This window comes from Poromitra crassiceps (genome assembly GCF_964638095.1).
Source record: "Poromitra crassiceps genome assembly, chromosome: 3".
NCBI lineage: Eukaryota > Metazoa > Chordata > Actinopteri > Beryciformes > Melamphaidae > Poromitra > Poromitra crassiceps.
In genome coordinates this window covers 48,405,794-48,419,385 of record NC_139625.1, presented here as the reverse complement: position 1 = coordinate 48,419,385, position 13,592 = coordinate 48,405,794, and the positions used below count along the sequence as shown (strand labels likewise).

Here is a 13,592-nt window from a genome sequence, read left to right as displayed (position 1 = left end):
TTAAAAATACAAATCATACAAACATTCAATCATCAGGATTCAAGTGTACAGGAGCATTTCTCATGAACGTGAGCCTTGCTTTTTTTAATTAAATGTGGAAAAATACACTTTACGCGAGGTAATGTCTTTTCATCCGAAATAGGTTGGTATTAATGCATAATAGCATATAGAAGAATATAGAATATAATAATATACCATCCTAACACTGATTTAAATGTGTGTTTGAAAGTGTGTACAATATGTTTTATGCAGTTATGCTAAAGCTAAATAATGTAACTGAATGGCAAGATAAGCTAATGTACGCTAACACATATCTACCATCTTGTAACTGCATAAAACACAGTTCAAACACACATTTAAATCAACGTTATGATGGTATATTATGATATGCTTGTGTGCATGAATACCAACCTATGTAGATTGACAATTAAATTAATCGATGATTTTGTGTAGGTCCCAGCCTGCCAGATCGGCTTTCTGACGTGAAGCCAATCACAATGCATGATGTCATGACATCATCTGTACCCGAACACATTTGGCAGCTACACCTGCACGCTGCCGCTCCTCTCTGCTTCTCCCAGCAGGCTGGGTAAACGGCGTAAATAAAAACAGGAAATAAAGCTTGATGCACGGCATCAGTAATGAACAGTAGATAAACAAAATCTGGGACAGGAAGCGGCCTCGCTCAGTCCCACCGGCGGCGGCCATGTTGGCGCCGCTGTCAGCTGATCTGTAGTTGAGTGTCGTCACCATGGTGATGTCATGGCAACACTGATCCATCGTAATGTAGAATCTGTCTTCACATCGTCTGATCACACATGAGCGCGCACGCACACACACACACACACAGACACACACACACACACACACACACACACACACACACACACACACACAGAGGGGTCCGTCGTTGCTCTGTAAATTAACAGATGCCTGTCAGCCAATCAGGACCTGACCTGTCTCTCTCTCTCTGTCTGTCTTTCCAGTAGAACTCTGGAGTTCGCTCTGATTGGCTGCTTCATCCTCTTCCTCCTTTTGCACCTGTCTCTCTCTCTCCATTTATCTCTCTCTCGTTTTTCCTCTCTCGTTTTGTTCCTTGTCTTCTCTCTCTCCGTCCATCTTGTCGTCTCTCAACTGGATTTGCATCCTGTCCTCTGTCCGTCCTTCCCATCATGCTTTGCTCCGCTGGGTGTGACCAGCGAGGTCAGAGGTCAGGAGATCAGGGGTCAGGGAGGTCAGAGGTATCCACGGTAACCTGCCAATCAAACAAAACATTTTAGAAATCATTTTTTTAATTTCTACTTTATTGGCCAGTCAGATGGAAGAATGCAGTAGCCTGGGAACCTGATAAATCTGCCAGTGTAACCGAAGTGAATCAGCGTCGATTCCTCGTGAGTCCAGTGTGGTAGCAAATGGATTGGTTAAACTCACTCCCCCAGTATAAAGGCACGTTAATCAGCTCCGCCAAGGGAGCTAGCTCTCTTGGTGCAGTGGTTAACGTGTCTGACTCCCAAGCCGAAGGTCGGCGGTTCGTATCCACCCCTGGGCAAGCGCTTAACATGGGTTGCTGCAAGTACCACCAACACAACACCGTTACACCAACTCATGTTTCATTTGCTCTGCAGATGCATCTGGCCCCCCTCACGTTCAGACACATTTCCACCTGGAGTAGGAGCTTCCAGTCTGATAGAAACACGCAGTCTCTCGCTCCCGCAATTTCTTTTCATCTACCTAACATGAAAAACCTAACTACTCAGCTTTAAATTCAAGACTAAGTGGAGATGATATTCGGCTTCGTAACCGAAACATGCCTCTGAAAACGAGGCAAAAAGACTTAAACGAGCCTCCTGGGGAAACCGAGGTTAGTATGGCCTCCATTGCTGCTCTCCTAGAGGCGCACCGAGAAGCTCTCTCTGCCGACTTTCAGTCAACCATCTCGAAGCTCGTGACGAAGCTTGACTGCATTCAAGTCACAGTATCAGACCATGCTCTTAAGATCACTGCCCTGGAGGCCAATGCGACCTCACAGGAAGAACGTCTGTTAGCACTTGAAGCTAGCTGCGCTTCACTAACGGAGAACAATGCTAAATAGTCAGCTAAAGTCACCGATCTCGAGTCTCGCAGCCGGCGTAACAATATCAGAGTCATCGGTCTGCCTGAATCAACTGAGGGTCCCCCCCACCTCCTTCTTCTCGGAGCTACTCGCAGAGGTTTTTGGCGGGTTGTTGGGCTCGCCGCCCGAATGTGACAGGGCTCACAGGACACTTGGCAATAAACCAGCGCCGAGACAGAGACCAAGGCCCGTCATCGTTGGGGTCCACAAATATCAGATCAAGGAGAAGATCATCCACGAGGCCCGGACCAGAAGAGGGAAACTACTCTACCGGGGCAGTCCCATTGCCATATTCGAAGACTACGCCCCGGAGGTTATGCAGCAGTGTTTCAGCTACCGAGAGGTGATGTCGGAGCTCTACAACTGAGGCCTCAAGCCAGCCTTGCACTTCCCGGCCAGGCTCTCCATCGTGACAAAGGAGGGAGGTAGGAGAAGATTTTCCTCCAAAAAGGCCAAAAAGTATTTGGCTTCCACCGATCATGACACCGGTTAGTCTGGGCCTTTTTATATTTTTTATATTTTTTCGTCCCAGCGAACTCTCGGCTGTCTGGCTAGCTAAGCTAATCGCATTTCTTCAAGAAACTCACCTCAAACCAGCAGATCACCTCAAACTTAAAAGAGGGTGGGTAGGCCAATTCTATCACTCATCATTCTCAAGTAAAGCCCGTGGGGCTGCAATCCTTATCCATAAATCCATTCCATTCTCCATGACAAACACAATATCAGACCCTAATGGACATTTTGTTTTAGTTTCAGGCAGTATCAATTCATTCCCTTTAATTTTACTCAACATTTACGCCCCAAATATTGACGATTCAATTTTTTTTTTAATAGTTTTTGATTTAATCCCGGACAACAATTCAAACATAATAATCGGAGGTGATTTTAACTGTTACTTAGACCCATACTTAGATAGATTGTCCACACGCCCACCCTCAAACATATCATCTGTGCAAGTCTTAAATAATTTTATCAAATCGAGGAACCTAGTAGACACACTTGGATAATACACACCCCTGATAAAGAATTTTCATTTTACTCACATGCCCATAAATCCTACAGCAGAATTTATTATTTTTAATAGACTCCCAGTTAATTTCCCATGTTGTTAACACAAAATACCATAACATTTTGATTTCTGACCATGCTCCTTTGACTATTTCGCTGAACCTCTCTCTTCCTAAACAAAGCTATTCTTGGCGTCTTAACCCTTTCTTACTCGCCGATATATTACCACCAAATTAAAGCACTTTATGGAATTTAACGACAACGGAGAAGTATCAGATTCCACACTATGGGAAACATTAAAAGTTGTTATTCGTGGCGATATAATCTCTTATGAATCCACAGCGAAGAAAAAGAGCATTTTCAAAGAGCGTTTTCCTCACGCTTTTTTCTGCTGTTTTTGCTCGGGTTTCTCTAGTCTGGAGAGCACTGTCGCCACTTAGTGGGTCGGTGGAATGGGTTGTACACGTTCGGTGGCTCCCATATTTTTATAGGAGACGTAGGGGGCTTGGATCCACGTCCCACCGTAATTTTTTTTTTTTTTACGAGATAACTCGTCCACGGCAGTCAACCGTTGGATTTTTTTTGACGAGATAACTCGTCGACGGCAGTGAACTTGTTAAGAATTTAACCTTTGTGGCAAAAAACTCAGTCAAAATCCTTAACCAGATCAGAAGAGTTCTGAGTATACCAGACATCTCCGCTTATAAACCAATTTGTTTTAATCACACTTTTTTGCCTGCACGGTCAGACAGAACCTATTGTGCATGGAGTGAGAAAGGGCTGTGTTCAATCAAAGACTTATACATAGATGGCCATTTCGCCTCTTTCGACCTTCTGAGGAGGAAATTTGAGTTACCCAACAAGCATTGGTTTAGATATCTACAAGTCAGAGATTACGTATGCTCTAAGTTTCGAGATTTTGAAGTTCTCCTAGATGAACACACTCTCTCTGAGGTCTTGTCGAGTCCCCCCCACTCCAGGCACCTTATTTCTAGACTAGTACACTTGTTCGATAACTATAACAGGGCCTCCACTGAGAAGATTAGAGAGGCATGGCAGGACGAACTTGGTGTTGATCTATCACAGATTATATGGGACAGGAGTCTGTCTATGGTCCAGTCTTGCTCAGTTAATAGCAGACACCAGCTGATCCAATTCAAAGTTACTCACCATCTTCACTATTCCAAATCGAAATTGCACAAGATTTACCCATCTGTCTCTCCACTATGCGATAGGTGCCAGGTGTTAGAGGGTACATTGTCACATGCTTTTTGGCTTTGCCCTTTAATATCCGGATTTTGGGCCAAAGTTTTCGATTGGTATTCTAAGGCCTACAGAGTAACTCTTAAAGGAGAATTTCGGTTTTTTACACCACGGTCCTCATTTCCAGCTTAAAATATTATGTTTTACTCACCGAAATAGTTTGGCTTCATTCGGATGCCCACGGAAGATTTTAGCTCCGAGTAGTCTCCTCAAACAGGCTATAACGAGAGCCTGCGGCGAGTGCGGGGCATGCTGCACACGCTCTCTAAATGACACTTTTTCTGTCAGATCACGGTTCATTATGGTTGTAAATATAATTATTTAGCTAATAGCTAGAAGCTAAGCTAACATCAACACAACAGTCAACGTTGATCTGCCCCGGATGGGGTTACAGTGCCCATCTTCCCCCTGTGAAACCACACTTCTTCAGAGGAACCACAGAAGGGGGAAGATACGCACTGTAACCCCATCCCAAAATGTGGGAGTTTAAGGTTGCCGTTTTTATTTGCAAAATGACAGGCTATGCAGCATGAAACATATTCATACGATAGCGCTGCTTGGTGGACCATTTGCACGCGGAATTTACTAGAAGGCCCGGATAACTTGAACTGAATTGACTTACTTGCACAATACATCCATGCCATCTGTAACCGCGTGCAGCCGAGACGTTGCAGTATCCCAGTGTTTGCGGAGACTGAAATCTAAACTCGGATCAGATCTAAACTCGTGTTGGCTCGCGTAATACAATGCAACGACTGCCTGGCTTGTGAGCTAACTTACTGCTTGATAAAATAAAAATAAAAATAAGAGGGGGCATATAATATGCTGTTACTGTCGTGTAAATATATCTATTACTGTCAGGTCATCACAGCAAAGTGGAATTTTGATGTCATCATCATTCACTTCCTATAGTGGAGCTGGATTCAGCGTTGAGAGTCTGACTCATTCATCATTGGACAATACAATGTCAATCTTACCGATCTATGCAATCAACAACCAATTTGGTTGAATAAATAAATTGATTGATGATTGGTGAGGGCGGTTTAGGCTTCACTGTTCCCTGTGAATTGCATGTGTTTTTCAACCAATCATAGATTTGCCTGAGATAAATTACCAAGGAATTGAACAGCCCAAGAGGGGAATGTTATTGTAGTGTACCCCTGTGGGCATGACAGACAGACCCACTGGCACAGACTCTGTCGGCATGCCGCTCGATCAGTGCCCTACAGGTGTCACTGTCGAAGCATTTGAGAAAAAACACATTTTATTGATATTTTATAAAAAAAAATATATATATTATTATATAAAATCCCCCATCTCTTCTAAAAACTAAGGGAGGACCATCCTCCCTTGTACTACATTTAGAACCTCCACTGATATATACATGTATATACCGTATGCAATTTTCAGAAAACAGGCAGACAGACAGACAGACAGACAGACAGACCTTGATGAAGATAGTATCATCTTTGATGTAGAAGCCTGTTTCCAGCATGCTCTGAGCGATGTCGCCGAGACAGACAGACAGACAGGCAGACAGGGAGAGACAGAAAGAAAGAAAGACAGACAGACAGACTGACATACAGACCTTGATGAAGATAGTATCGTCTTTGATATAGGAGCCTGTCTCCAGCACGCTCTGAGCGACAAAGAGCGGACAGCCCGAGGCGATGTTCATCTCCGCTGCCGGCCGTCTGAAGCTGCTGCTGTTTGGGTCTGGCTTGAAGGCGTCACCCAGGTGCTTCCTAGACGCTCCCTGGTCCATCAGCATGAGGGTGACCTGACAGGCAGACAGACAGGTAGGCAGACAGACACACAGGCATATCAATGTCACTGTCACTCAGAACAACAGTGTTCAACAGCGCTCCAACAACATGCGCTGGATGAAGTCACATGCTAATCAATATATAACCTACAGTACAGTTTCCACTCGTAGCGGGGGGAGGGGGGCTACGCTTTGTGTGGGAACCACTCTAATCACACACCTCTCTGGATGACAAGCAAGTAGAGCAAACTGGCACCAGGCATACCAAATGCGTTGTCACTTTTGCCAAGTTGGCGACACTGTGCCACAGCGGACTGCATTCAAATAAAAAGCAGAAATGCGGCACCTTTGTGCAGGGTTGTGCAGAGGAGTGGGTATGTTTATTTGTGCTTTAACCGCTGTGAAACAATCTGAAAAGAACGCTCGTGGGGGAGGAGGGGCCAACTTTGAATGCTGTGTTTACAAACAGCAACCGACAAACCTGCATAGTGTGCCTTTAATCCTATAGTAATGCAAAGTGTCTGGCTGTGAATGAGTGAGCAAATTGTGTTCAGCCACAACTATGCCATTTTACGTGCGATCGGGCTGACTCTTTCAGGAAGTGTAAAGAGCACCCCTGCAGGTGACCTAGCGGCGCCGGCTTTTTGAATTAGGTAATTATGGCCGAATAAATGGACAAAAATGGCTAATTAGTGGTCAAAATGCCTCAATACAGGTTCAGCAGCATGGAGAGCTCCAGAGTGGAGAAGCACACCGGTGAGTGTTGTTGCAATCAGCCAGGGAAGTGGACTATGAAAACCCTCTAGGGAGAGAGAGAAGAGGCTGCATGCCAACTCTGTGAGCGAGGCCTGACTAAATGGCCAGTCAGTATAGTATAAACAGAAGTAGTAAACCAGTCAGTCAGAAACCAGTCAGTAAACAGTCAGTTCGTCAGTCAGTGTGTGCACCTTCTGTTTGAAGGGCCAGGGCAGCAGGGCATCGTACTCGCCCCTCATCACCACGAAGAAGAGTGACAGGTGCGTGCCCTTGCCCATGCCGTCTCCATTTAGGTAGACACGTGCGCACATCTTGTAGCCGAAGTATCCGGTGTAGAAGGGCTGGGAGTACAGAGACAGCGTCTTTGCTGCCACCGCTTCCTGTTTCCTGCGCTTGTAGTCTCTGATCTTCCAGATCAGCACGCCGTTGAAGCTCGCCGTCTCCAGCACCTGGAAGCGGAGGTCCATGTCAGCCAATCGGATCTCATGCACGCTCAGCATGTCGTCGTGCCGATTCAGCTGGGTCTCCAGAGAGGCTGTGTGCATGAGGAAGGATGCTGATTATTAACAGAGATATATAGAGATTTGTTTTAATGAGAAGGATGTGATAAATAAAATGCATTATTATTATTGTAATAATATTGTAATAATGTTTAATATAATAATACCGTATTTCCTCTAATATTGAACCAGGTCTTTATTTACCTCAACTGCAGGCTTATATTAGATGCAGGCCTTTATTTCTAATTCCCTCTGTTTGATCAGAATATTTGCTCACATTTTAGTACCAAGCCTCTTTGTTTTCTGATCTGCTTCTGTTGGGGTTCGTTATGTAGACGTTTTTTGTTATTTCAATGTATTACAATAACTAGTGCAGTGCCCGTTCCCCCATGCACCACCCCGTGGGCGCTTCCCCCCCGCACACACACTGCACTCTGTCAGGTCCCCCTACGCGCTTCCCCCCCGCACACACACTGCACTCTGTCAGGTCCCCCTGAAGTTTGAAGTCGATCCGACAAACCGTTCTCGAGATACGCGATGGACAGACATACAGACAGTCCTGGAATAAGTCCAAATGGCATGAAATGCGGCACCGCACTCCATCGGGGTCCGAGCAGCGTACTCCCCAAGTTTGAAGTCACAATCGGACAAATGTTTCTCGAGATAAACTGCTTTTTGTGTTGCCAGTAGGTGGCGGGGGAAATTGCAAGATTTGCAAGAAATTCAGCGCTGCACTACTTCAAGTTCCCAGGAGCACACTCCCCAAATTTGAAGTCAATCGGATGAATGGTTCTCAAGATAAGCCACTTTTTGTGTTGCCAATAGGTGGCGCTGTGCCGAATTGCACAAAATTCGACACTGCTCTATGTCAGGTTCCCAGCAGCGCACTCCCCAAGTTTGAAGTCGATCAGATGAATGGCTATCGAGATAAACCGCCTTTTGTGTTGCCAGTAGGTGGCGCTATGCCAAATTGCACGGAATTCAGCTCCCTGCACTCCGTTGAGTCCCCCTAAGCGCACTCCCCGAGTTTGAAGTTTGAAGTCGATCAGATGAATGGCTATGGAGATAAACCGCCTTTTGTGTTGCCAGTAGGTGGCGCTATGCCAACTTGCACAGAATTCAGCTCCCTGGACTTCCTTGAGTCCCCCTAAGTGCACTCCTCGAGTTTGAAGTCGATCGGAGGAACAGTTCTCAAGATAAACCACTTTTTGTGTGGCCAATAGGTGGTGCTGTGCCGAATTGCATGAAATTCGGCACTGCGTCGAGTTCCCATCAGCGCACTCCCCAAAGTTGAAGTCGATCGGACGAACGGTTCTTGAGATAAACCAAATGTTTTATGTTGCCAGTAGGTGGTGGCGGACGGACTCAAGCGCCTGAAGAAATTTGGGCTAAGGAAAGAAATCCTCAGGGACTTCTACAGAGGCACCATTGAAAGCCTGCTGACTGGCGGCTGCACGACTGACCGACCAACGCTTCTCGATGGCATGCAGCAGATGATGCTCATCCATAAGCAGTGGTGGATGGCCAGGTTTTACTCTGGGAACCCTACTTACACAGGACGGGGTTCCCGGAAGTGGCGTGGCCCTAGAGGATATTATTTCCGAATGCGTGACTCATTATAGCCTACCATTATAGCCATGTAAAAATCTCACTTAACTAAGATCACTGAGCTCTACTGATTATTTCCCCTTGGTTTTATTCATGATAAACTTGAATATTAATGCTGCTTATTCAGCTTACAAATACATGTTCTCCTACTATTATCTGTACTATTATCTGTGCAATAAAGACAATTGGCACGTAAGGTATACTTACTCTACGTATTTGCTTACTTAGACGTACTCCACTATTTTGCTCCTATCACATTTAATACTGTTTATTCCATGCTATGTTGTGTTCTTTCTTCTTATTCTGCTTATTTTACTATCGCATTACTACTGTGTATTTTATTTTATGCTATGTGTGTTATGTGAACGAGCAACTGTAACTTGTCCCAATTTCCCCCCGGGGATCATTAAAGTCTTTCTGATTCTGATTCTGATTCTGATTCTGATCTGTTGCTTTCATGCTGCCCTCTCTCCAGTGTTTACTTTAGCCCCCTCATTCTCGACCAATCACTCTGAATGACCCTACTTACAGCACCATTCACTCTCTCAACGACTGTACTCACAGCAGCCAGGGCTTGAAGGCGCACACGCTTGATTGAACACAAATGTATTAATATCGAATGTGTTTCGCATGGAAACAGGGCACTGCACTCCGTCGGGTCGCCATCAGCGCACCCCCGAGTTTCAAGTCGATCCGACCAACGGTTCTCGAGATACGCGAAGGACAGACAGAGAGACAGATGGCCCATTTCCACCGCAGGTAGTAGCGCGATCCCGCTCCGGTCGACTCGATAAATGGTCTCATTCCACCGGTAAAAACCGTCCCAGCCCGGGTTGAGTTGGGGTTGAGTCGTGCTACTTTTCGTCCCTGCCTCGTCGGGGTTCTAGGGCTGCGAACCCGGTACCATACGGTGACGTGAAAACATTGTTGACGACTGATTGGTCAGGCAGAATCGTGTTTACTCTGTCTATCTACTGACTGGCAATGCAATGCTGCATACCAGTTTAGTGGGCTTACCTTCTCTTCTGTTATGTTATTTCCATCAGTCTTTTGTGTTGCTGCCTTCGCCTCTGGTGAAATAAAATCGTGGCGGTGGTTTCAATTGTTTTGAGAGAGAAAAAAGTCCGCTGGTCAGGAAGCCCTTGTAGTTGAGTGCAGCGCTCCGCTAGGCCGCAGGCGGGTCTTTGGTGAAGCCGCGGTCTTGCCTGGTGAGAGGCCGCCGGGGTAGAGGCTACTCTGTTGCGCCTCTCCCGTCCCCGCGCAGCGCATGCATGTGAGTTTGACTAACAACAAAGTGATATCCATTCTCCTGGCCGATTGTCACATTTGCCCATGTACACTGTAGGTCATTTAGAGGCACCAGTATTTCATAAACAGTTTAAAAGTTCTGTGGATGGATTTAATTGTAACGTTATGTTATAGCCTACTTCGGCTATAAGCGAAGGACAGATATGCGGTCGCTATGATGACCAGCTGTGGGCGGGGGCAGATGATCGGCGGTCGAAGCAGAAAATCCATCGGGCCGAAACGAGTAGAGCCGACTGGTGACGAGCTGTGCAGGGCAGTAAAATGTGGTGGAAATGAGCCAAGAGAGACAGACCCTAGTATAGATAGAAGATAGATAGATAGATTATGGTAATTGAAGAAGACATGCTCCAGAGCCTTCTGCTGGCCTAGCCAGCTTGTGCCATACTGCCATCTTGTGGCACTTGTACATTGCTACAAACTCAAGTTACATTAACAGGCACCAGGGGCCGGTTGCACCAAGTGGTCTTACGACTGGTCTTAAGCTAAGTTGGTCGTAACTTTACGACCTAACAGCTACGCCGGTTGCACCAAGAGGGTTTAAGCCTTCTTTTCACTACGCCCAGGCGTAACTCTTACGCCTGGTCAGGAGGAGGCGTAGGGTCGGGGTGCCTGCCTGTAACAGAGATCTCTGAGGTAGTCTATCAGCGGAGACCTGCTGTAATTGAGTCCTTCGTCGTAAAGTCGCCTTTGAAGCATGAAGTTAGATTATAACGAACTAGTTGTGTGGCTTAGCCTTCCCAAATGTTGAGGGTCGTTTTTTTGAATTTAATACATAGAATTGGGAACGTTACATTCAATTTCATTCAGACTGCCTGACACTAATCGCCGCAGCCATTTTCCCCCGGGGCTTCTACAGGAGGAGGGGGGTGGGAGGAGGGAGGGTGTAGTGACGCACATACAGTAGTGGGTGATGGCGCGAGGCACATTTTTGGCCCAATCAGGGGGCATTCCCCTGCAATTCACATGGACGCGCATTGCTACGACCAGCGTAGTTAAGACCAGATGTAAGCCCTATTGGTGCAACAGGCGTAAATCCACTCTAAAGACTGGTCTTAACTAAGACCAACGTAGGAGTTACGACCAGGCATAGTTAAGACTACTTGGTGCAACCAGCCCCAGAAGTTTAGTGGTATCCACCGTTGTTATTTCCTTTTTTGGGCCGGCCTTTATGTGTTTGTGTTGACCATGCCTCCGGCCAGGCCCTCAACCGTTACCTGAGGTCAAGCTTTTAATTGACTACCGGCCACTATTAGAGGAAATACGGTAATAGATATAATGTAGGTATCTCTGTGTGTGTGTGTGTGTACTGACCCAGTGTGTGTGTATTGGTGCTGGCTCCGCCCCTCCCCCCCTGCTCCAGAGCGTTGAGTCTGGTCCTGACGTGGTCCAGTGCTCCCCGCAGGCTCTCCACCTCGTCACGCACCGCACGCAGAGACCGCAGCTCCAACTCCACCTCCAACAGCTTCTCACTGTGAGAGCTCATCAGCTTCTGTGAGTGACAAACACCAGAGAGAGGAGAAACTGTTTAAAGGCCACCTCCAGTCAGCTTTCCTATCTGTATAACCGCTGGTGTTCTATGAAAACATTCTAAAATCTATCTTGTATAGTCGCATGTCATCTGATTTGCGCCAAAGATCTTACATTGATAAGAACCAAAGGCTAATAGTTTGTTCCACTGCAACATTATGGCGGCAGCGCTGTTGTCAAAAAAGCAGAACAGCTTCGTCTCTTGCCTTCAATATACTCTTTGTCTGCGGCTACAACGGAGGTGACCGGAAACAGTATGCGGCCATACTGTTTTCCTGTATCTCCATAAAAACATTTGTTTACAAGCCACAATATTGCTATATTATCAACAAGCCAACAGGTATCAAAGTTGATGGGCTTCATGGAAAGAACGTGATTCCAACTGGTTAAAGGGATACACCACGTTTTTGGAAGTTTAGCTCATTTGCCACATCCCCCCCACATAACCAAGATACCCCATGCCTTACCGGCACTGTCCGCTCAGTTTACAGTGAGCTACAGTCGTGAAGTTAGTAATTATCGGCATAGAATGGAGGCTAATGGTACAGCTGTTAAAAATCTGCCAAAACACACAAAACACCGTGCCAAAATACATGTTGTGCTTCGGGTCCTCACCACATGATGAAATATTAATCCAAAATGCACATAATTAAATTGTCTTTTTGGAAGGAAAAGAGGTAGCTGGCACTACTTTCCAAACATGGCCGCCGACCTCTTTTCCTTCCAAAAAGACAGATTATGTGCATTTTGGATTAACATTTCATCGTGTGGTGAGTACCCGAAGCACACCATGAATTTTGACGCCGTGAGATGTGTGTTTTGGCAGATTTTTAACAGCTGTACCATTAGCCTCCATTCTATGGAGATAATTACTAACTTCACGACTGTAGCTCACTGTGAACTGAGCGGACAGTGACGGTAAGGCATGGTGTATCTTGGTTATGTTGGGGGGATGTGGCAAATGAGCTAAACTTCCAAAAAAGTGGTGTATCCCTTTAACAAATATATCAAATTGGTCATTCAGTGGTGTTTTGAGCTAGTGGTGTTTTGACTTAGTAGCTAACGAACGTAGCCAACAGCTAGATAATGCCAGAGGCTAAAGCTAGCTATTTACTATATATACTGTATTTACTGTATAATATCAGTCATGACCTGAAGCATCACTATAGCATTCCATTGAGTCATCACCCCTTTTTAGAAACATCTTATATATATTTTTTTTACTTTGAGCACAAAATGAGGTTATTGCCAAAGAAATGACTGGCAAACAGATGGTCATGACTCAGCAACACACAGGGGGGCTTTAAGGCCCCAAACAGACAGAGTGCATTTTAGCAGCATGTGGTGGCTTTTTCTCATTGTTTTCAATGAAAGTGAAGCTCGCTGCTTTGCGTTGCTGAGCGCCTCGTGTTTTTTGCAGGAGCAACCTGAATGCCTCCAGTTGAAAGAGCTTCAACTCAGACATCATTTACATCATTTGCATTCTTCCAGCCGACCCATCAGGATCACAGAGACACTGGCCATGGCGGTGGAGAAATAGGACGTTATAATCAGTGAATTTCTGTTACCGCAACAGCGAACTTACAGGCACTAGCCTATATTGGAAAAATATGGTAAGCCTTTGCTTGTTGCATAACACTGTATTAACTGCTAGAAGACAGTCCCTCCAGGAAATTGTGATTTGCGATCGCAGTAATTAATGATAATTCAACCAATGTCTGCAATATTTGCGGGGGCTTGCAAT

The 13,592-nt window shown here is 45.7% G+C and overlaps 1 protein-coding gene across 1 annotated transcript in view; it reads right to left on the bottom strand.

Moving 5' to 3' along the window:
• Positions 1-575: 575 nt before the first annotated feature.
• The window catches only part of traf3 (TNF receptor-associated factor 3), a gene marked incomplete at its 5' end in the record, with an annotated part of 61,295 nt that continues 48,278 nt past the window's right edge, over positions 576-13,592 (bottom strand). Inside the window, 4 exons of the mRNA XM_083634227.1 lie at positions 576-1,255; positions 5,973-6,164; positions 7,097-7,440; positions 11,633-11,810. Of these exons, the coding sequence (XP_083490353.1) occupies positions 1,220-1,255; positions 5,973-6,164; positions 7,097-7,440; positions 11,633-11,810 (750 nt within the window). The 3' untranslated portion in view covers positions 576-1,219. The remainder of the gene's footprint in view (positions 1,256-5,972; positions 6,165-7,096; positions 7,441-11,632; positions 11,811-13,592) is intronic.